Source organism: Podarcis raffonei, chromosome 10 (assembly GCF_027172205.1).
Source record: "Podarcis raffonei isolate rPodRaf1 chromosome 10, rPodRaf1.pri, whole genome shotgun sequence".
Classification (NCBI taxonomy): Eukaryota; Metazoa; Chordata; class Lepidosauria; order Squamata; family Lacertidae; genus Podarcis; species Podarcis raffonei.
The window spans coordinates 47,599,055-47,623,981 of record NC_070611.1 but is presented as its reverse complement, the minus strand read 5'-3'; the positions used below and the strand labels follow the sequence as shown (position 1 = coordinate 47,623,981).

General features: G+C 46.1%; 1 protein-coding gene across 2 annotated transcripts; it reads left to right on the top strand.

Annotated features, from left to right (window-relative positions):
* MAFF (MAF bZIP transcription factor F) lies at window positions 1–24,462 on the top strand. 2 transcript variants are annotated; one of them, XM_053405593.1, is made up of 3 exons: window positions 1–90; window positions 18,509–18,581; window positions 21,312–24,462. In XM_053405593.1, exons 2-3 carry the CDS (start codon window positions 18,546–18,548, stop codon window positions 21,723–21,725), a joined length of 450 nt encoding a protein of 149 aa, XP_053261568.1. In that variant the 5' UTR covers window positions 1–90; window positions 18,509–18,545; the 3' UTR covers window positions 21,726–24,462. The 2 variants fall into 2 exon arrangements, with proteins under 2 accessions (XP_053261568.1, XP_053261567.1); XM_053405592.1 differs by lacking the exon at window positions 1–90 and adding an exon at window positions 1,174–1,307.
* The last annotated feature ends 465 nt before the right edge of the window (window positions 24,463–24,927 follow it).

Below are 24,927 nucleotides of genomic sequence, written 5' to 3'. Positions count from 1 at the left end.
GGCGAGAAAAACGCGGGGGCTCCCCAAGGAAGGCGAGAAGGGAAGGAGAAGGGCAGCGAACAAAAGGCGGACTCGGGGCGTTCGGGCGAAGTAAGTGGACGGCGCGTTTGCAACTCTGTAGTAGGGAAACTTAGATACGTCAGAGGACGAAGGGGGGGCTCTTTCTGCTTCTGGGCGCCCGGGCGCCTTCCTCGCCGGGGCTCCGGGGCGCCTTGCGCACACCGCGGGCGCACCGAGGCTGACGGCTGGGCGGAAAACCGCGTTTCGTGGCTTTATTTTCGGTGGCGAGGAGTGGCTGCTGGTGTCGATTTCCTCCAGGACACGAGAGCGAGAGCCATTATCCACTCGCGAGGCTCTTTTAGGCAGCGTTTTCTGCCCACGAGCGTAGTTTTCGTCTGTGGGGGGTATGGATAGGAGCCCGATCCAAGAAGGATGTGGGTTCACCCTCCCCCCGTTTTCTGGGTCTCCGTCTTCGATCCACGCAGTTGCGAGGGAGCTGAGACAGCTGCAAAAAGGCAGGAAATCGCTTAATAACATTGGACTTACTCATATTTCATATTAACCATGTGTATGCACGTGCTGCGGCCTTGGTCACATGTAAAGATGTCTGTCTGGCACGGACGTGATCTGGGATCTGATGGTGGGTTTCGGGGTGGCAGGGCGGTCTCCGCCAGAAAATCCTCTGGTTATGTGTAGGTCCGACTTCTGTTTTAGGGTTGTTTACTCTCCCCCCCCCCACGCCCCCACGCCATACCGCGTAGTTAAGAAAAGCCAGTTATTATTTTCAGAGAACGGCGTACTGGCTTTGGCGGGCCGGGGGAGACGCGTAGAGGAGGAGGGATTCCCCAAGCAGGTTCCCTGACCCTCCGGAAGGGGGCTGGGAGTCTGGTGACAAGAGGTCAAGGAATGGGAACACGGAGGGGGGCTTTGGGAAACTTCCACAGGAGAGTTTCCAGGTCAGCATTTTTTAAGGACAAAAATAAAACGGGAGTACTCCGGTCTGGAGCAGTGCTGTGTGAATGTTCTCTCTAGAATAAGGCTGGGTGGTTGTGAGTATCCTTTATGCCTGGGGAGTCCTGACTAACTATTTGGGATCAGGAAGGAATCCCGCCCCCCTCGAAAACTGCCGAGATATATATATATATATATATATATATATATATATATATATATATATATATATATATATCTCACGAAGGAGAAACCTGTGGCCTTCCAGATTTTAAAGGACTCTTAACTCCAGTTCCTATCCACACCAACGGTTAGGGATGATCAAGGTTTTTCCAACAACTGCTGAAGGGCTGCAGGTATGTAAAATATGATATAAAACATTGCCAGTTGTTTGAAAGCAACAAAATGAGCATCTGTTACAAAGCTCAAACAATGTGGGGAGGGGGAGAGAGAGAGAGCAGAAGCAAAACAGCCACGTCAATTTAAAGAATAATTTTGGAACCCAAGAGGCTGCAAGAGAATAATGTGGTTTTCGCCCAGTGCCTCAAAAATGCCAGAGTAGGTGGCAGGTGGGCACCAGGAAACCTGTCTTGCAAGCTACACCTACTGATATTCCATCTTCTATGCAACTGTGAAAGAAGCAGGAGTCACTGCCCCCTGTTGCATCTGGCCACCCTACTAGCATCTAGCGTGAGCTTGAGAGTAACCAGTTGTCTATTATTTGACACTAACCACTTTATATTATTTGACTAGCAATTTGATTCTCTTCGGGCATTTTCTTAAAAATATTATTTTTAATCTGTATCCCGTTGTGTAGTCTTGCCACACGCTGCAGAAAAGACCTACCTGAGCCTTTCCAGCCGAGATGGCTACAATTTTTCCAGTGAGTTGGGTGGTGGCTGTACATGTAGGTGACAGATAAAACGCTTCAGAGAAAGAAAAGAGAATAGAAGGTAAAAGAGGGACAGTTGAAACAAGAGGAAAAAACTGTAGGTTGAAAGGCAAAGGTTACCCAATAGATATCATAGTTAGGAAAATTACTAAATCCAGGGGGTGAAAAAACAGGCAAAGATCTCAAAAGATATGATCACTTGTGAGAAAACTGTAAAAACAAGTGAGTCCTGCATTGAAGAGAGTTGGGCTAGATTACTCGTGGGGTCTCTTCCAACTCTACAATTCTTTGATGCTTTGTAATTGTTTCAGTTTTCTTAAGCAATGATACAGTAAACAACAAAACAGACCACCTCCATCCAGGCAGGCAACAAAAATAATGATAATTCCCTGGCTGCTAATTTTTATTTTGATTCATTTAGTATAAAAACAGGAAAACAACATCATTCAAGGCATATAGTCAGTTGTCAATTGTTTGGCACATTCAAGTTCAGGGACTCGCAGGTCAGAATTTCTAAGACTGTAAGGTGCTTTTAAATAATAATAATAATAATGGTGATGATGATGATATTTATACTTGCCCATCAGGGTATAAAAAGTTACCCACTATAAACATAGTGCACATATTTAACATATAAGCGGAAAACTGTATTTTCTGCATTTTATAAAGAGGGTCTGATGTTTGTATATGAATGCCTGCATAGTATATATTTTTTTTAAATGAATATCCAGGAGTAAGTAAGAATAACAATATTTTGGGAGCCCAATTAGCTGTTGCGGTTTTCACAGAAACTTTTGCCACGGACAAGTACTCTGTGGTTCCATCTCTGGCCTGCTATAAACTCTTTGATGCATGTTTATGGCTTCTGAGGAATGTAATTCTCCAACTAATGGCTTGGTCCACAGGCTAGTTATTACTCTGCTTAGGAAATTCTTTCATTAGGCCTACATTTAGTAATGCTTTCTCTGCACAGAAAATCTGGTGCTTGTTGTTTCTGAAGATAACATGTGCTGCCAACCCTCTGAAAGCCCCCCAAGCCAACACTGGTCATGGCAAAAGTAACTGTGACCTCTGAGCGTGTCCTCCTGCATGCATACACAGATCACATGCAGCTACACTGCAGCAGGTTTCTCTCAAATGCAGGTGGGAAGAGTCCAGGCGAGCTAGAAAGAGGAAAGCATTGGTCAGAGTTGGCTGATATTATCTTTAGCACCATCAAGATATGCGGCACTTCAAAGAGAAACAGAAAGATGGGTATCTTTCCCTAGAGAAGCATTTGACAGGGAGGAAGAGGCGAAATGGAAGATTCAAGAGGGTGGTGTTTTTAGACTCTGTGGGGCAGGTGTGGGGAACCTTTGCCTCTCCCCCCCCCCCCATGTTGCTATAAGATACCTCCCATCATCTCTGGCCTTTGGCTGTGCTCGCTCAGGCTGATGGGGGTTGTCATTGAGTAAAATCTGGAAGGCCAAAAGTTTGCCACCTCCACTATTGGGACAGAATAAACAGAGAATACAAAACTTCCTTATTCCAATCCAAACTATTTGTTTGTCTAAACCAGTGTTGTCTACACACACACACACACACACACACACACACTGACTGGCAGCAGCTGTCATTGTTACCTGCAGGTTTTTATTTGGAGATGCTGGGAAATGTACCTCTTGGCCTATGAAACATGTGCTCTGGCCCCACCCCTTTCTCTGCTGAGGGAGCTTTCGTGTGCTGTGGTATATATCTGAATGTCTGGGCTTGTTCAGCTGTCACACATTGTTTATTTGCATAACTGCAAATCCTGATGATGACACTTTAACTGTACATGGGCTCCCGTGCATTCATGTGATGCTATACCTGTGGTTCCCCCTCCCCAAGCCAAAGTATTGTTTTGGTTCCCATAACATGAATGAGGAAGGGAAGATGTTGCTGGAATAGGGGACAATTCAAAGAACTTGTCCTTATCTGCTAAACCCTACGCTCCTTAGGAGCTTATAATGTTGCTTCGTTTTTTTAAAAAGATGCTGCTCTTTATCACATGAGATTTGTATTTTATTGTGAATTGCCTTGGAGGCTTTGCTGAAAGGTGGTATCTATTAAATAAATAGAAAACTGGCACGTTGATCCTAAGTGCATTTCCTAGATAGGGTGGCCAGATGAAGAAGAAAAAAGCTGATGTGCTGAATCCTGCACCTTTAATAGTTGTGTAGAAAAGGGATTTTAGCAGGTGTGATTTGCCATGCTATCCTTAGGGTTGCCATCCCATTCAGATCTACTGGGAAGTAAATGCCATTGAACTTGATGGAGCAGGTTCTGAGTAAACGTGAGTAAATGGGTTGCAGTTTCACCTGCAATCAATGAGGCTCTGTTCCAAGGAAAACTAGGCTGTTAGCATTAGTAGGTTTTTGTTTGGGATGACTGTGACTCATGACATGTGAAAGGTATCAAGTCAAAGGACCAGTTTAGAAGCAGCCTCTCTATCTTGAGTTCAAACTTGAGCTGTCAGATATAAAGAAGGACAGGACTAGACAGGAATATACAACTATTAAAGGTGCAGGAACCCACTACTATCTCCTCCTCCTCCTCATTATTATTATTATTATTTAGATTCATATACCACCCTTCATCACAAGATCTCAGAGCAGTCAGTGGCCTGATTCAGATGTCCAGAGTCAGGCTCTCTGGGTGGGTTTGCAAGCTGGCTACTGCTGTCTTGTCTGAAGTTATAGGAGGCAGCTACTTGACTGAAGCCAAGTCGGTCCGGATCTGATCAGTGCCTGGTTGAGTGACTTCCTGTGAACCACTTGTATGCTGCCTTAGACTCCATGATATAAGAAAAGTGGAGCGTAAATATTTTCTTATATAAAAAATAAATGAGTGGCTAGTCCCCCATGATGGCTGCAAAAATCTGCATAGACAAAGGTAAAAAAGTATAAATTCATGTGTCCAAATAACAAAAAGGTGAACAGGTAACCTAAAGCAAGACGGATAGCTGAGCCAGCATTTAAATTGCTGGTCTGCAAATTTGAGTTGTGAAGCCAGGGTGTAGCCGGGCTCCCTCTGAGCCTGAGGGACTCGCTGCGATCTTCATTCACCCTAGTGAGTCTTTATCATTTTCATTTTACTCTGTCCTGTCTCACATTAATTTTAAATTGACATGGAATTAAGCGGACTAAACTGTATTTCATATGAAAAGGGAGAAGCATAGAAGGGTGGGAAAACTAATCTTAAAATACCACTCGGGTTCAGAGTTTCCTTTCTCTTCTCTTCTGCTTGCCACAGATAATACGCTAGTATGTGTCAGCCCTCCTCTAATATGTAGCACAAAGACGGGAAACCTGTGTGGTCTTTCAGATGTTTTTGGACTCCAATACCCATCATCCCCAGCAAGCATGGTCAATGGCCAAGGATTATGGGTGAAGAAGTCTAAAAAATATGAAGGACTACAGGTTAGCCACCCCTAAAGGCATGAGACTGTTGCAACACTGGATTCCATCCTAATGGAAAGTGAAAGTTCAGACCGACATAGAGACAGAGATCTTAGCGGCTATCGTTAAAGCTGAGCTGGCTTCTTTCAGAGAATAGAAATTAAGCAAATAATTAACTCTTTCTTATAGATTTCTCCATACCACATCACAATATCCTCAAATCACTATGTCCATTTTTTGATTTAGATATAAATTTGGTGCATGGACCATAAAATGTATGGTCTTTTGATCCATAGGTCATAAATTTATATAACAGCACCTGTTGACCTGGGGCAATCTTGCAATAGTACCAGAGAGACCTAGTAACCCTCATCTCCTAAATTCAGAATTATCAGAATCCTATCAGATACCTGGTTCTCTCTGACCTAAAATCAGCTTTAGGTCATAATGAACTAAGGTTATGTTGGCAACAAGTCAACAGTAGAATCATAGAATTGTAGAGTTGGGAGGCACCACAAGTGTAATCTAGTGCAGGAATCTTTTTGCGCAATGTGAGACTTGAAGCCATAACCCTGAAATGAAGAGTGTCATGCTGTAATGACTGAGCCAGTCCTCAGACTATTTTTATTTACAGTGGTACCTCGGGTTACATACGCTTCAGGTTACATATGCTTCAGGTTACAGACTCCGCTAACCCAGAAATAGTACCTCGGGTTAAGAACTTTGCTTCAGGATGAGAACAGAAATTGTGCTCTGGCAGCGCCGCAGCAGCAGGAGGCCCCATTAGCTAAAGTGGTGCTTCAGGTTAAGAACAGTTTCAGGTTGAGAACAGACCTCCGGAATGAATTAAGTACTTAACCCGAGGTACCACTGTATTTTGATTTCTCACCTACCCTTTATCAGAAGGTCCCAAGGCTGGTTGCAGAAATAAAACATACAATTACAAAATGAAACAGTTGCAAGCAGAAAAGTTTAAAAACATTTCCATACGTCAAACCATTTCACGTAAAAAAACAGTTAAATTTAGTTCCAATACAGATGCAGACTAGGATAAAGAAAGCCACTTGAAAGGCTTGTTTAAAGTTGAAGGTGTTCCGTAGGCACCAGAAAGACAGACAGAGATGGTGCCTGGCTAATGCCCTTTGGAATTATTTTCCATTACATATCATATTCTATAATATAGGCTGATACCAAACAGATCCACATTAGCACTTGATCACATCAATCCATTTGTATCCTCCCTTTTCTCCCACCTCCTTTGTCAACATTTAGATTGGAAGCAGGATCCTGTCTCATTGCACACACTACTTATGAAAGAGCCATGTAGCCTGAGTCTGCTCACAAATAACAGATAATTGACACGGGTTCCTTTTCTACCACACTGATTTCATGCAGTGTTGATCTGAGCGAATCCAAGCTTTGGAAAACAGTTTGCAATGTTTTGGGCTCCCTTTGGCATAGTTCCTGACACGGGTAGTTCTTGAAACTTGATGGACGTTGATTTGGAGAACACAGTGGGGAAGGCATTCTGGGTATATAAGGCAGCGCTGGCAAATCTACCTCCCTGCAGATGTTGTTGTACCCCCAATTCCCATCAGCCCCTGCCAATGGTCAGGGATTATGGGAGTTGTAGTCTAGCAACATCGGTTATGAAGGGGTTTCAATAAGTTGCTGCTTGGTGGGGAAAGTGGTAATGTAAACCTTCTGTTTCTTGTTGGCTTCGAAAGCACAACTTGGTGTCCTACGAGGAACTATCTTGAGCATTTGATACTATTATGCTGGAGTTCAGCTGTCTGCAGATGTTTATGCATATGCAATTATAAGCCGCCTCTGCTTTTGAAATAGCACACACAGCATTGAGAAGTATCGGCTCGTTTTGAAGTAGCAACTCTCTAGTGAGGTGAGTAAGCTTCATTAGAAGTTGGGTGCCAGGTCTACGACAGCGCACATCTTGGAATGCTTCACTTAAATTATTGCCATAATAATGATTTGTGCCAGCAGGCAAAATATAAGGACTATCTCCTGCCTTAACTCCTCTAGGTGATGAGTTGGCAACTCCCAAGTTTGAAAGGCTTTGAAGCTTATGCTGCAAAGTTTACATAGAGACGGTGGTAGCCTCAGTGAACCTGATGCAAAATGGGGTGAGAGTTTTTATTTTGATCTCTGCCGCCACCCACTGAATTGTCTGGAGCCCCTATGCCAGTTATTGAAGGTGTTGGGTTCTTCTGGAGTTGTGGTTCCACGAGGATTGGTTGCTTATCAGTATTGTGGCTGGTTGGTATTGCACACTAGGGGGCCAAGTGGAAAAAGAGGACTGGGGACAGCCAAAGCAACTGCTTTGCATACAAAAGGTCCCAGGTCATCCAAAGCGATGCCAGGTATGGCTGGGGAATACTCCATTTCTGAAAACGTGGCAAGCTGCTGTCAATCATTGTGTGGGCGCTAGAAGGGCCAGTCATCTGATTCGGCATAAGGCAGCTTCCTGTGTTCCTAACCGGGCTCTGTCCTCTCTTGCATCTGACCACCATGCTGCATCCATTTCTACTGTCTTGACTTCTAACCCATGTTGCTGCTGAATCTTATTATGCATTTGTGCTGCTATTCCTTAGTCACCCAGTGATGATGTCATTTCTGTGAGTCCCCGTGCAGTTCGATCCTGTGTGCGATTCCTCAGTTGCACGGTGCTCAGTGGGGCTTATTCCCCAATAAATGGGTTTAGGATTGTAGCCTTGGGATTCTAGGCTGTGTGCACACCATACATTTAGAGCATATTAAGGAATGTGCTTTAAATGTATGCCGTGTACACAGCCCATCTCAAAGTAGACCCATTATGATCGGTGACGCTAAGTTAATAATATCCATTATTTTTAATGGGTCTACTCAAATGTCGAATGCAGCACTTAAAGGTCTTTGGGTTGTGCTGTTCTTCTCCACCTTGTCTGCATCTCGCTTTTGCTTTCAAGTTCAATTAACATGCTCTTCGGGGACAGAGAAAAGTACACAGAAATATGCAAATACCCTGTTGCGAACCATCTCTCAAGCTGCGTTGAGGCCAGCAGTCCCATTGAATTCTATGGAGCTAACTTGGGTTTCAGTCACAGTGCTTCATTGCACAGAGGGTGGCTGATGCGTGTACTAAATTGGCAGGTTAAGGTAAACAGATGTTTATATTTCAGAGTAATCCCTTTTCTCTCCTAGCTGTTTGCAGCCTCCTTCCTCAAACATAAGAAGCGTGGAAAGAAGCTGCCCTCCAAAAAAGGGCAGGAGAATGATCACAAGCCCATAGACCTATTTAAATATCCTAACACAGGGTTGCCATATTTCAAGAGGTAAAAATCTGGACACAAAAGGTTGTTGAGCTTTTTTAGGGAAACTGCCAGAGCCTGAACCACAGCCACCCGCATACACACAAATTTTAAAATCCAAGATCCAGTACATTTGCTTTCAAATGTAAAATTGCCCCTGGATTGTAGGACTGCCAAAAGACGACGTGTCCAGGAATTCCCAGACGTATGGCAACCCTATCCTAACATACACCTCTTATTTGTCTTTAGTTTCCTGGTCCTGAGAAGTATAACACCAAGGGCACTCACTTGCTACAAACCGTTCAGGCTGCTGTGCGCTTCTAAGCCTTTCCAATGAATGGCTTTATTATTTGTTATTCTGTTTACTAGTTAGTTGTATGCAGTCTACCCATCTGTCCTTATGTCCCAGGGAGGTGAGGAGAGCAGTACTTCCCCCTAGTACTCCTCCCCCTTCCACCTACTCGGCTTGCTTCATGGAATGTGGTTACACAAGTGTCGTGGAGACTTGTTGGACATTCCCTATGATGCAATTTGTGATGTCTGGCACAAATCACTGCCCCCCTCTCCGTCACACACACAGTGGCCTGCAGCACTCCGTGAACTTCCTTAAAGATAAATTCTCTCAAGTTCATGAAAGGGTGAGACAATATATATGGGGTGGGGATAGCTGCACTTCTGTTAAATGAGAAGGAAAATGCAGGTTTAAACAGCAGCAGAGGTTTGAGTAATGTAGGCAGTGTTAGAAATGCAGGTTTATAAGCTACTGGTAGGTGCCAAATAGCTCCTTAAAGCAAGGTATCAGTCACCAAAACGGAATATCTGTTTGCCATTTTTGGGCAAGACGGCTCTAAAGTCTTATTTTTCAAATGATGGACTGACTGTGATTGATTCTTAGTTAAATATCTGTCTAGTTCAGATGACAACCTTGAGCTAGGTTAAGAGTTTGAGAAGTTAAGGAACAGTTGTTCGATCCAAGGACAGTCCCATATACCATATTGGCCTATTCTGACCTCTTCTTAACGGTGACTGCTCCTGCTCAGGCTGCACAGAAAAAGCAATTCGGTTCCAGAAATTCATTCCAATTCATTCCAAATATAATGGATAGCATTCTACAGGATGGGGTATTAGTGTGTGAAAACAGTCCAGATCCAATGATTCCCAGGCATACACCTCCAGATGATTGCAAAACAGAGTGATGATCAGTTGGGAATGTAAGGCTTAGACAGTCTTTTAGGTATCCTAGTTCCCAGCTTCAAGCTGAATAGGGCTTTGTATATCAATGCACCTTTGTATATCAATACCTTGCACCTAATTTAGTTGCTAATTGAGAGCTATTGCAATTCTTTCAGCAGTGATGTAACATGACGTCGATATTCCACCCCTGTGAGCTGTTAAGCCACCTTACTTTGTACTAGCTGCAACTTTAAGCAACATTATAATCTGCACATTGAACTACATTATAAAGATATCTGAGCCTAGCATTTCCTTTTCCACCCTTCCCTCTCTTTTGTGCTGGAGCACACATTTATTTACACTTTAAAATTGGGGGGGGGGGCAGAAGGTTGCAGTGAGGATAGCCCAGCCCCTGCAAGAAGCTTCCTCTGCTGCAAGGCTTCTTCTCATCCTTACCCAGGGGGAAGCAATGTGGTGCTACTATAATACAGGAGTATTTCACAGAGGTTGAAATGTGGTTGTGGTCGGTATTCCTTAGTTGTACAGAAAGGCCCTGACTCTCTCTGGTATTATAGAACTATTTTTTAAAAAAATTAAAAACCTTAGCATCTGTGTAGCGCTTCAGTGTATGGAACATGCGCTAATTTTCACGAAAACTCTAGGGTAGATCAGTGTCGTCATCCCCGTACTGCAGATTGAGGTGGGGAACATGCCTGACAGCACAAATTTTACAAATGTAGAGGTAAAGGTAAAGGGACCCCTGACCATTAGGTCCAGTCGTGACCGACTCTGGGGTTGCGGTGCTCATCTCGCTTTATTGGCTGAGGGAGCCGGCGTACAGCTTCCAGGTCATGTGGCCAGCATGAGTAAGCCGCTTCTGGCGAACCAGAGCAGTGCACCGAAACACCATTTACCTTCCCGCCGGAGCAGTACCTATTTATCTACTTGCACTTTGACGTGCTTTCGAACTGCTAGGTTGGCAGGAGCAGGGACCGAGCAACGGGAGCTCACCCCGTCGCAGGGATTCGAACCGCCAACCTTCTGATCGGCAAGTCCTAGGCTCTGTGGTTTAACCCACAGCGCCACCCGCGTTGTTCCATGTACATGGAAGTAAATCCCACTGTGTCCAGTGGAGCTTACTCTCTGGTACGTGCATTGAGAATTTCAGCTTGAAAGATATTGCCTTACCTATGGCCACCTAGAGAGTTCAGGGGAGGGGATCAAGCAAAGGCTGGCGTCAGGGTCCGCACTGATGGGGGGCTCCGAAGATCCACTCCCCACCCCCATTGTGTGGTGTCTTTCCCTCCCCCTCAGCGACCACTCTTTTTCTGACAAGTGAGCAGATTGTGACAGTGGCAGGAGAGAACAGGTGGTCCCATTGGTGGATAAAGGCCCACGGAGGATGTTTTGCCCAAGCTGTCCAAAATCTGGACACAGCACTGATTGTGAACAGAGGACTTCCTCGTTCAGAGTTTGATTTCAACACTTCACTAACCAACCACCCCTTGCTTCAGCTCTCGTTTCCAGCCTCCTTTCTTCCTTCTTTTCTTCCCGGTGTGTGGGGTGGGGAGGCTGAACACATGATTCAGTTTGTGTCCTTTACCCATCTCTGTTCCCTGTTGATTCTGGAAGTATACCTTGGCTGCACCTGACGTACACTAGAGCACCTGACTTTCCTGTACCCAAGGCGTCTCCAATGTGATACCTTCCAAATATTACTGGATTCCCAACTCCCATATTTCCTGGCCATTGGCTGTGCTGATGGGCATCGACGTCCAAAACATCATGGGTGGAGGCGGCACATGCCAGATTGGGAAAGGTTGGCTTACTGTGCCGTTTCCTCTGGCACGTACAGTGCTCCCATACCTCTGAGTATAAGCCCAGAATAAAAGCCAGGGACGCTCTCTCTGTATTGCAGTCCTTTGAGCGTTTTGTGCTGCTTCCTCTTCCAGAATATCTTGACTCCTCTGCTGTCATTGGCTGGGGAATCTCATCCGTCTCCCATCTGCGCAAACCCTGACACGCCACATCTTCTCGTGTTTTCCTTTACCTGTCCTGGTTTACCTTGTGGCTTGTCCGTCAGCCCTGCTTTCTGCAGGGGGGGCGGGGGGACTTGCATGCCTGGCTACTTTGCAGCAGTCCACTTCAACCTTCGGTACTGGTGGACTGCACAGTGGAGAGGGCAACACGGATGGCCTTAGCAACCTGTTTCTGCTGATTCACAGTGAGCCGGCTTTTCTCCCGCCCACGTTCCTGCTGTCTCTGACCTATCAGTCCTCCTCAAAGGACTCTCCCTCCCTCCCTCCCTCTCTTATGTATTTACATGGATAGCCAAGCCCGTCTGAAGGGCTTGGGGCAGATAATGATTGGCTAAAGAAGAAGAAAATACCATTCCTCTTCTGTCTTAATTAACTGTGCAAGTTGAGCCCAAAGAGGACTTTTAACGCTTCTGCAAGATTCTCCATATAGAGGGGTTGTAGGAGTTAAGTTCCTGTGGGACAGCCACCAAAAAACCTCCTCTCTGTCTGCAAAGATGGTATTGTTGTTAAAAGTGTGTCCTTAGTTTCAGATGGGATGGGATGCTGGGGAGGAGACTGGCTGTATGCTTCTTTGGGGCTTGTTCATAATTCTAAGGCTACATTCACAGACAAATGTTGGTTGGTTTCCTTTTAAAACCACTGTGTTAGCAGCACCCAAGTGGGGTGCAAGCCTGGGCAGTGTGTATGGAGGTCCTAAATGGTGGGTTTATTTATTTATTCGCTTATACCCCATTTATGCACCAGCCAAGATGAGGTTCCAAAGCGACTTAAAATTGAATTCGCCCTCAAATGGGTAATAGAAATATTAGAAGTAACTTTACATGCAGATGGGCATTCTCAAACTTTGTCGTAGTGACATTCCCTGTTTCAGGGTAAGAAAGGTCCTGGATGAGGCAAATAGAAGGCTGAGCTTTCATTATTAACTCTTGCTGAGCTTTCAGTGTTAACCCTTGCTTTTACCAAAGCAGCAAGATGTTCAGAGGGGATACATTACATGCATTTAAGCAGCGGAGGGGGAAAGCTTTGCAAAAATGCGATGGTTCATCCCCAGCATTGACAATCAACACAGTGATTGACACACATTTCCATGTGTTTATTGAAATGGGTAGAGGCAAATTTAGAAATAAGTGGTGTAATTTAAATAGAAATTTTTAAAAATGAACTTCACTGTAGTGGGGAAGACTGTTACTGAGGCGACCTGTGTGCCTGCTCAGTCTACAGTCCAGGTGCTGCCAACTGTTGAGGGGCAACTTTCAAGACCCCTGCTCTGTTGTTCTCCTTTTCATAGCTTCATAGAGTTGGAAGGGACCACGGGGGTCATCTAGTCCAACCCCCTGCAAGAATGAATCTTTTGCCCAATGGGGCTTGAGCCTATGGCCCTGAGATTAAGAGTCTCGTGCTCTACTGACTGAGCTATCTAGTGTTCTTTATCGTTTAAACTGGACTTGGGCCACGCAGCCTTTGAAAGAAAGCACTGTCCTCTCTAAAGTAGGGCACATGGCCACCCTGATCACGTTTTTTTTGTGGGAGGGAAACCCTGGGGTGCCTTGCTAACTATTTCTGTGGCCTGCTTGCCAGTTAATATTGCTCAATCCAGAGCAGTGAATCCAGAGGATTAAAGAAAATGCACCTAAGCTATAGATTGCCTCCCGAGAGAGGTCCACTTAGCTCAGTGGCGCTTGGCCTTCTGTGGAGTGGCAAAAAGTTGATTTATTTTGGCAGGGCTGTGCTTAAAGTGGGAGTGGGGTTTTCCTGTCTGTCCTTTCTTGTTCATTTTATAGAGCGAGGCCCCGATGGGTCCTGGAAAGGAAGAATCCAAAGCAAACTGCCATATCTAAAGGCCTGCTACATTGGTGTAGCCAGGGTGGGGCAACTGCCCCCTAAAGAAAAATAGGTACCAAACTGACGTTCTGCCCGCCCCCCAACAAAATTCCTGGCTACGCTCATGGCCTGCTGGGCTGTTGCTAGTGGGGTGGGTTTCATTCAATTTTTTTCAGGTTCCCCTCCTCCACTTCAGTTTTCTTCCTTCCAGGGAAAATAAATATCCCAGCTCCATAGCTGACATACATTTCAGGCCCCATTTCAGGGTGTGTTGGTGGAATGAGAGGGCTTTGGATGCAGCAGAACTCCTTCTCCACTGGTGGAGAGGAAAACCTGGTTTTCCTTTTAGCCTGTGGGACACTCTTCTCAGAACAACAGGATTGCACCCTGATTTTCTGTTGTTGGTACAGTGGTACCTCAGGTTACAGACGCTTCAGGTTACAGACTCCACTAACCCATAAAGTGTACCTTGGGTTAAGAACTTTGCTTCAGGATGAGAACAGAAATTGCGCGGCGGCAGCAGGAGGCCCCATTAGCTAAAGTGTTACCTCAGGTTAAGAACAGTTTCAGGTTAAGAACGGACCTCCAGAACAAATTAAGTTCTTAACTCGAGGTACCACTGTATTCTTTTATTTTTGCTGTGAACAGCTTTGAGAGACCCTGGGCTGGAAGGCATGGTAAAGATGCCTTTTGATTTCTCTTACAGCTGTACTCCCAGTGGAACTACTTCAACACAAAGATATAATCATAGATAAATGGAATTGTAGAGTTGAAAGGGACTCTAGTCCAGGGTTTCCCAAACTTGGGTCTCCTGTTGTTGTTGGACTACAACTCTCATCATCCCTAGCCAGCAGGACCAGTGCTCAGGGATGATGGGAACTGTAGTCCAAAAACACCTGGAAACCCTGATCTAGTCCAGCCTCCTACAATACAGGAATCTCAGCTATAGCATCCATGACAGAAAGCCATCCAACCTCTCCTTACAGACCTCCAATGAAGGAGAGTCCACCACCTTCTGAGGGAGTCCGTTCCACGGTTGAACAGCTCTTACCATCAGAAAGTTCTTTCTGATGTTTACTTGGAATCTCCTTTCTTGTAACTTGAATTCATTGGTTTGGGTCCTACACTCTGGAGCAGGAGAAAACAAGCTTGCTGCATCTTAGTGTGATGTTTTGCCCCCCACAGGTTGCTACTGAGTGGTGCAGATCCATAGTCTTGTTTTTGTTTTCTTTTAAGGTGTGTTGTGGCCTGGTTTGCATGTAGTGTTAAGCCACAAGTTTCCCCACAAACAAACAAACCAGCCTCCTTTGTAGTTTGGCAAGTGTCTGGGGTGAGATGGTGAAACGAACTCTAGTTAGGGAAGGGTGCTGGTTTCACACCTGACACCATCCCATAGTTAAAACAAACCAAGGTTCGTAATGTATGTGGGATGTATGTATATGTACTGGAGAGGATAGCTGTATTTAACAAAGGAAATTAAGTAAGAGGCTTGCAGAATGCCTGGGACTCATAGGAAGGAAGAATATTCTTCAGTATGCATGCAGCTGACTGGCACAAGAAGGGGAATGTCCAGCCCCTAAAGCGTTAAAGATGAAAAATATTTAAAGTATGACATTAGCAAGGGAGTTGTGTCACGGGGCACAAGCACCGTCCAGAAAAGGGGAAAGGTGCCTGGGACTCCAACAACAAATGAGTTACAATGTGCGATGGTTAGATGAAATGATTGCCCAAGAAGGTCTTTATAGAGTCACTTCTTTTTCGATATGCTTTTTTGAACCAGCAGCATAATCGGGCCTATTTAGCTATACCTGGATAGCTTCGTGCCTGCTGCGTGCTGGGGATACTGGCAGGAAATGTATTAGCTCATGGTTCCCCTCTGCCTCCCATCTTGAATGTCATTTGACTGTACAGACAGGTACTGTTTGTCCTTCCATGGAAACACGGCTGCCCTGAGGGTTGAAAATGGTGACTGACTAAGCTGCGGCAACAGAAGCCAAACAAAATGAGTGTATTTTCTGCTCACTGAGCTGAAGCTGCTGAGTGCATGTGTGGCTAGGTTTCTATTCCTAGAAGAAACTCTGGCCTGGTTCTGGAGGGGCAGGTTAGCAGTGCCCCAATCCAAGCTGGCATTGTGGGGCTCTTCTGCCTTCCTCAAACAGGCAGTCCTGTTTGTTCTCCAAGACTTGGGAACCTTGTTTCTCTAGCTGCTGGGCCTGTGCCCATCGCCATTGCATCTGTCCCCAGTCTCCTGTCTAGGCATGTCTCAGTATGAGCAAAACAAACAGACTTGAGTAACTTTTTCCCTCCCTTACCTCCTCCTCTCATTCTAAGGGGAATATACATCTGGCTGTTTCTCCGGCCAGGGATCTTCCACAAATACATTTGGGCCCTAACCGTGTGTGTGTGTTTGTGTGTCTGTTTTGTGTGGTGAACATGACTCTTAGGAAAATTACTGCGGATTTGAAAGAACGCCACGCCTGAACTTCTGCCTCAGGTTTCATTCCTGGGGCTTTGATGCTCCTGTGAGGGAATGTGTATAAAAATCCTGCAAAAATAAATTGCTGACCTCAGGTGCCGAAGCTGACATGACTAAATTTGACCTGACTGAATTTGCCCTTTCTTTGGGATCAAAGAAGTAGAGCTCCCATTAAGTTTTAGAAAGAGAGGCAAGGCGGATCTTACTTTGTGCTTTTCTCTTTCCACACAAACACCCAAATTATGCGCTTAGAATAAATTCAGGCTTCATTGGTCTGTTTCTGGAGTCCCCTTCCCTTTAGAAGGGAATCAACAGTACTCAGCCAGCATGTTGGAAATTGCTTGATTTTCATAGGCTTCTGGAGCAGTAGGATAAATGGGAATTTTTTTGTGGTGCCTGTTTGGATCTAATTGTCCCTATCCCCAAAGGCTCAAAATGCATGACAGTTAAAAAAGAAAATAGCCTGCTCTTAAATGAAGTCCTTGCTGATCTCTGGCACCTTTAAAAAAAATGCTTTTATTCTCTCCTCTTCAAAAAAATAGTTCAGGGCCCTGGGCATGGTTTCCTTCCATTTACCTTCCCAACAACCCTGTGAGGTTAGGTTTGCCATATAAATGTGAGGTTAGGCTGAAATATTAACTGGCCCTAGGTGAGCGAGGGCTAAGCAAAGATTATGAACTCTGGCTTCCCCAGTCCAGCATTTGTACATAGCAAGGTTTGGGCTCACATGCCTGATGGGGATAGCTTTCCAGTCTTCTGCATTGAGAATGGGAAATCTGTAGCCCCACAGATGCTTTGAACAGGCACCTTGTACCCACAGATAGCTGCTGGTGCTGTGGTACCTCGGGGCAGTGCTGAAACGTATGATCTGGCCATGCCCTATAGTGGCGCTGATTTGGATGGAAGTTGTTGTCAGTATAAACTTGGACCTGGGAAAATCCCTAAAATTCTCAGGTGCCCATGGTACACTTAGTTATATTCCAACATTGTGCGCCTTGACAGAAGGGCAGTATAGTTGGACTTTGCACGTCCTGTCGGTGGCCAAAAGGCTAGTTAGTGTTGCAGTGCTGGGAGGGAATTGCGTTTCCTCCCCTGATTGCCCAGTGGTTGGAAGACTTATCTGCTCTTGCAGCATATGCGAAAGCTACCCTCAGCAAGTGGCGCAAAGAGGAATAAACACTCCAGCATTTGGGGTCTGTACTGCTGCAGCCTGTTCCTCGCCCACCAAACTCCCTTTTAGTTTTGCTCTGGTGGCATAAACTTTTAATTGTATGATACTGCAGTACAAATTGCTATTATCCTTTTATTGTTTCTCTTGGTTGATTGTCTTGTTAAGGGGAAACAAGAACCAATAAAATATTAACAGGTGTTTTTGCTTTGCTTTTAAGGGTGAATAGATCCAGCCAATGGGCACTGCTGAGGGAGCTGGGTCTAATAATAATAATAATAATAATAATAATAATAATAATAATAATAATGGGGTCCAGGACAGACAGCAGCAGCGGGGCCTTGCCAGGGTTGTCATGGTAGCTGGTGAAGGGTGCCAACCGCCCTTTTTGCTACAAAATCTTTTAACAAGAAATTCTTCAGGCTACCGGTGCCAACGCAAAGGCGTCTGCCAGTGGATATAACTGAGATAGTCCTTTTGCCTAGTGAAACAGCTGGTCCCAAAAATGCACAGACACCTGATTGCAGGCAGAGCTGCTTAATGCCTGTTCCCCTAAGGAGAGCAGATCTGTACTTGGGGGATGTGGGGATTCTTGCTTATTAGGTACCGGCCGCCAAGCGGCCTGAATTCCTCTGCTGTGCACATAAAAAGATATTGTGTTGATTCTCTCTCCCTGGTGGCTTTCTAGGCACTGTGGCATGTCAGAGACACACCCGCCAGCTGGCTCCCCACCGTTCTGTTTCCTCCCTCTCAGGAAATGTTTGCCCTTGTGCAGTTTCCGGTAGCTGCAGGACATGCCCAGTGTAGAGACGCTATTGCGGGGTGTGTGTGTGTGTGTGTGTGTGTAGCTTTTTGGGTAGGTAGGTGGGCTAGTGTGTGAGCATCAGAAAACCAGAACAGATTTTTTAAAACACACAAACACACACACCAACAAGCATGACTCATTCTGGCACTGGGTCAGCAATCTGGTATCTCTCCTTTGCTCTACTGGACCAAAGAATTGTGGAACATTAGAAGAATCCTTCCACCCACCCACAAGGATGGTTTTCTTAGGGAAGAATCCAAGTGTCTGTTCTGTGCCTGTGCATTTGGCACGGCGGCTAGTGGAGGATGGGGTTGGGAGACCCAAGCAGGGCAAAAAGGAAGGGGTACGTTTGTGTGGCAGATGTTGCCTCTCTCCACCCACCAGAGAGCACAAAATGCAGAGGTGGATAGAGATCACAGGCTTATTTTTATTTTATTTTTCTGTTCTGCTCAATTACAGACTCTTTTCCCGGGGATCGGTGGGAGCACGACGTAAAATGTCATCTGACAGCTTGTCGAGCAAAGCCCTAAAGGTAAGAGTCACTCTGCACCGAAGAACATGCTTCTCCCAGCCCTTGTTTTCATAGATCTCTAGATCAGGACAAAGTCAGGCCTGGATGGGAGGGTGAGAGAGGCTGATCTATCCCATAACTGTGGGCCAGTGTGGGAGACTGGTCATTATGCAGGTGAGCAACTGTCCATATGTTTAAATGGAAAACCTGGCCCCATTTGGAACAATTCAGAAATATGCAAAAGCACCTTTGCCCAGCATTTCTGCTGTGTATTTTCTGTAGCTTTCCCCCACCTCCTCCTTTACTCTCCCCTGCCTTCCACTTTCCCTCTTTTCTCTGGGCCCTCCATTTCTTATTTCACAACTCTGCTTCCTCCCTCTATTATTGCCCACTTTTTCCTGTCCTACTCCCCGAATGTTCGGAGCCAGTAAATATACGTGCAGAAGTTAGTGTGTGGAATTAGACTTTCTCCCCTCCCACCAGCAAACAGGCACAGGAGGATCCTGAGAATCTGGACTTCCTTAAGCTTTTTGAGAAACGCGAGTTTCTAATCCTCATGGTGGGCAAAAATATGTTTTGGAAAGTGGCAGCAGACAGTGTCTGCAAAAGATTCCAGTCTGGGTGGAGCCGAAAGGGGAAGGATATTCTGTGCTCTTCCTCTGGTACTTTTCCTCTGAGGGTGTGATCGCACTACATTTTGTTTTGTTCAACACGATCTGCCTTTTACTACCAGTTTGTGCTGCACCTGCCTTTTACATGCAGTTTGTGCTGCATGTGCTCACCTTGCCTGTTGTATCGGAGTCCCTCTGTATTTTCTTTCTTGGTAACATCGGTCTGATGTGACACCTTGGCCCCATGTTCCTTAAACCGTGCCAGGGCCTTCCCCACCCCAGCCCCATATATAGAGTTAAAGGGCTTCCCCTTGCACACAACTTGACCCAAGTTGTACAAGAAGTTAGCTTAGGAACAGGAAGGAAAAGGAATGTCTTAACTGGAAATTATAACACTTGTTTTCCCACTTGCCGGGACTATAATGGAAGGGGAAGCTGAGCAAGCCGGTTTCCTGAGAGATTTCTCGCGAAACAGCCTGTAGGGGTGTGTGGTAGGTGAGCACACCCGTGATGTTTGAGGAAACGAAACAATAATAATAAAGCAGTGTTGAGCAATTGGTGTTATTTGTCAAGAGGCCTTGAGGCTGGCAGGTATTGAAAATAGAGACACCTGATTCCTTATCTTGTCCAGGTGTCCCTTCCTAATGGTAGCCATCAGTGGCCTGAGTTTTACTGCTTCTTGTTTTGGTACACCACTTCTCTATTCAAAACAACACTACTATAAATCTTTTTTTGGTTCACTGTAATTGCCTTGAGGTTTCGTGTGGTTTCAAGGGGTGCGGAACTGAAGCTTGTAGGTTAAGGCAGCCAGGGAGTGGGGGGCACTCTACAAGGTGATGTTCCTGTTTTAATTGTCTCACACCTCAAAGTGTGCTGGATATCAGATTATAGAAAGCCTCTGCTACACCTGTTGCACCAGTTACTGATTTGTTATGCTAATCATTTCAAAGTCACTGAGTTGAATCCAGACTAAGTTAGTCATACTTTCAATCTCATTGACTAGTCCCGCTGAAAGCAATGGGATAAATTAGTCATGAGTCACTTGTAAGTCCTATGGACTTTGATGGAACTAAAGAATAGATGTGCAGAGTCAGATCTGGACCAAGTTCAGTACTTTGAGTTAATTTTAAAAACACACCCATATTTTAGACATAATTTGTGAGCACTCTTGATTATCTGTTGGAAGTACAGTGGTGCCTCGGGTTACAGATGCATCAGGTTACAGATGCTTCAGGTTACAGACACTGCTAACCCAGAAATAAGAACTTTGCTTCAGGATGAGAATAGAAATTGTGTGGCAGCAGCGGGAGGCCCCATTAGCTAAAATGGTACCTCAGGTTAAGAACAGTTTCAGGTTAAGAATGGACCTCCAGAACGAATTAAGTTTTTAACCTGAGGTACCCACTGTATGTGTAAATTACCACAGAGCTGTGGAACCTGTGGTCCTGTCGAGGTGTGGTAGTTAAAAACGACACCTCCCATCATCCCTGACCATTGGCCATTCTGCCCGGTGCTGATGGGAGCTGTAGTCCAACAACATCTGGAGGGCCACAGGTTCGACATGCCCAAATAAACATAATGTATGCATTTTATAAAATGGGACGCGGGTGGCACTATGGACTAAACCACAGAGCCTAGGACTTGCCGATCAGAAGGTCGGCGGTTTGAATCCCCGCAATGGGGTGAGCTCCTGTTGTTTGGTCCCTGCTCCTGCTAACCTAGCAGTTCGAAAGCACGTCAAAGTGCAATTAGATAAATAGGTACCCCTCCAGCAGGAAGGTAAACAGCGTTTCCATGCACTGCTCTGGTTCACCAGAAGCGGCTTAGTCATGCTGGCCACATGACCCGGAAGCTGTACACCGGCTCCCTCGGCCAGTAAAGCGAGATGAGCGCCGCAACCCCAGAGTCGGTCACGACTGGACCTAATGTCAGGGGTCTCTTTACCTTTACCTTATGCATTTTATAATGTGCATCATGACTGTCAGAGCATTTGGGTTTCCTTGGTGCAGAACGTTACCAGACCTGCTCAGCTTCCTCCTTGGCTTCTTGCCTTTCTGAGCTGCTCTCCCTCACCTCACGTCCCTTTTTCCTGAGCTTTTCTGATGCTCGATACTCACCTGCTCCTTCTGCTCACCAACAGATCAAACGGGAAATGGGCGAGAACACGCCACACCTTTCCGACGAAGAACTAATGGGTTTGTCGGTGCGAGAACTGAACCACCACCTGCGGGGCCTGTCCAAGGAGGAGGTAGCGCGGCTGAAGCAGCGCCGGCGCACGCTGAAGAACCGTGGCTACGCGGCCAGCTGCCGGGTCAAGCGGGTGTGTCAGAAGGAGGAGCTGCAGAAGCAGAAGACGGAGCTGGAGAGGGAGGTGGATAAGCTAGCGAGGGAGAACGCCGCCATGCGCCTTGAGCTCGACGCCTTGCGCGGCAAATACGAGGCGCTGCAGGGCTTCGCCCGCACGGTCACCGCACACGGCACTACTGGCAAGGTGGCCACTGCCAGCGTCATCACCATCGTCAAATCTGGCTCCAACCAGGCCACATACTCCTAGTGTCCGTAAGCCCGTGTTGCGAACTGAGTCCTGTTGCCATGCCTCTGCCCAGCTCTCACCTAGAATGGCTGTAGCTGCACTGGCCCCTCCCCCTTCTTCCACTTTTCTTCTGCCATCCAAAGGAGACAGAATCAACTTGAAGACGAAACGGCTGAATGTTGAACTTCCTCCTCTGTCCCTTAACCTTCATGAGGAGAGGCTGGGAAGGTGGTGTCCGACTTGCGTAATTAACTGTTGATGTTTATCCGTGGATTGAAATGCAGTGGCCAGTTATCCCCTTTTTCCTCTCTCCCCCTCCCCGTTTTATGTTTGCCAGGTTTTTCTCCTCTTGCCTTTCTGCGTACCCTTGCCCCCAGCTGATGCAATGGGGTGGGCCTAGAGAGGGCTTCCCTGCTATAAGCTGGGAACACAGACTCGGAGAACCTTTCGGTTGCAAGGGTTAACAAAAGGGAAATAACCTTCCTGTGAGAGGGCAAACTAGCTAGAAGCCGCCATGTTGTCGGTGAGAGCTGCCGCTGCAGGAACCATCCAGGTTGAAGCAAGGTTCTGGAACCCTTGTCAACTCACCTTTCTCATCCTGGCCCTGTGTTTGTCTGTGTTGTCACTCTGCCTTTCCTCTTCATTGTATCTCACAGCCATGCACCCTTTGGCTCAGATCTCTTCAATTTGTGGGTGTGGTTTGAACTGGCTGTAGCAAGAGCAGCCCTAATTAGACCTGGGCCTTTGGTAAGTGGGCAGGCTCAATAACAATAAAGAGGGAACTAATTGCAGCAAGGGACAAGGAAGGAAATTATTGCCGTACGGTCGTACGAACGATCTGAGGAAGGGGTCACTGAGGTACATGCCGAGAAGACTAGGTCAGTTGCTGGTATCCCACTCTAGCATAGCATGCTAGAATACAGCGCACCGCAGTGATTTGAAAAGGCATCCACTGTCTCCAGCTGTGCAGGTGTGCGTGACGCTAGTTCATGGGACACTACGTTGTAACGGTGCTCTTGGGCTGAGGTTGCAAGATCTCTGACGTAGAGTGGAAGCAACGTCCTAAAGAGAGGGAGAGCAAGCTAGGAGAAAGTGAGGAGGGGAGTGATGGGGCGAGGCAGGAGAATGAAGGGTAAAGCACGTGAAATAGTTGAGATGGGGAAGGGGAAACAGGATTATAACTGAAATCCTGGGAAAGCCATTTGGTTCTAGTGTGAATAGTTTGCAGAGGCATCGCTTTGGTGGCCTGTTGCCCAATTTTGCGGTATTCCTGCTGAGTGAGGGGTATGATAATTAGGGGACAAAGAGGAGGCAGTCAGAAAGAAACCCCAGCATGATCTGCAAAGTGTGTCTTTATTATACTAAATCAACCTGTGTGAAAATAAATAGCAGATGAGGTATTGCGAGGAGAGAAACTTCCATATTTACTCTCCATCTTCCCTGTGTAGTGTGAAAAACTAGGCCCAGAGCATCAGGAAATAATTAAACATCATCGTTACAAAAGTTGAAAAGCATCTACTTTCAGGAGAATTTAATTATGCAGAGGACTGGCCCAGCCCCAAAGTCAGGAGGATTCTGCAGCAGGGATGGGGAACCTGTGGCCCTTCATCTCTTGTTGGGTTGCAACTCCCATTGTCCTTGCCCTTTGCTCATGTTGGCTGAAGTTGGTGGGAGAAGCAGCCGAACAACAGCTGGAGAGGCGTCAGTTCCACTTCCCCAACCTAGACTAAAAGAAAACCCTATGAACCCCTTTGTGCTCTCTGTAAACAAGTGGGGAAATGTCCATTCACTCTGGTGGAGGAAGGAGAAGAAACTGCACGTAGGAACACTCATCAAACAGGAATGAGTGTTCTCTGGCCTGCATCCCCCTTCTCTTTGCTCCATTCAGTTGTATGGAAGAGGGGAGGGGGCACTGCAACTGGTGCAGGGAGGGGAGGGTGCAGAAGAAACACAATTTCCTCAGCCCTGTGCAAGCCAGTAAATGTATATGGAAAGATTAATTTGCACACAGGGCAGTTTAAAATAGCTTAAAGCAATCCTGGCTACACAAACCAAAACTGAGAGCTCCACACCAAGAGCAATTTCTGCCCTAATAAACTACCCAGATAAAGGTTGGTTGGAGAAACTGAGGTGAAGGGGAAGCTGAGCTTTGCTCGGAGGAATTAAGAGCTGCTCAAATATTTATCCCAGCATCCTTTTAAGGGTGCAATCCTGGGGGTTGATGGGAGTTTGATTCCAAGGTTTATTTGGAGGGCATGACATTGGTTAGCCTGATACTAGATGCCCAATTCACCCGGGAGAATAAGCCCCACCAAACTCAGTAGGACTTCCTTCTGAATGGACACACATAAGGTGGCACTGTAAATAAGGCTGATTAGCAAAAGTTATGCATTGCTGACCAGTCAGCATTTGAGTGAGTTTAAATGTCCCTCTAGATTACTGCTCTTCCACTGGGAATGAGCAGTGGTGCCATAAGAAGCCCAGCAGAGGCTCAGTTTAAATGTGATGCTAAGTGGGTTTTAAAAATACATGCTGAGCCAGGCTTCAATAAAGCTGCTGTTCCCTTTAAACCAGGTTTGGGATGGAATTCGTGGGCCAGATGCGGCACAGAGATGTGCTAATGGTGCATGCAGGAACCAGCACCCGATTAAAGCATAATATTCACCTCTAATCCACCGGAGGAAATCGGTTTTGGTCCATCACCATCAACTTTATAATCGGACTAGAATTTTGGCCCAAGCTGGGAGCGTAAGAGGGGGGGAAAGGAAACGTACACCACCTACAATCTCACCAGCCCTGGAATGCTAGGTTCACCACCTCGTTGATAATGTTAAGATGTTGGCAAGGAAACAAGTCAGGGTTGGCTTGAGTGCAGGTAGCCATGAAAGGACATGGAGGGTTAGATTAGATGAGTCTTGAAGGTACCTTCCACCCTTAAATATATATGCTAATATAGGAACCAGTGAGTATTTGTGGGCAGTCACTTCCAGGCATGTACCACAGTGACTTATTTATATGGCAAACAATTGACCCTTTGATTTCTTTAGACATATGGTTGGGTTCACCCATCCTGCAGCTTACAGTGACATCACATCCCCCTCCATGATGGAATCAGCTTCCAAACCAGTGTTGTCTGTCTATCCGTCCGTCCATCCTCCCCCTCCACCCTGTGATGATGCTTATGGGGGTTCCCTATTTAGCATTTCCCCTACCCCTGTTTCCT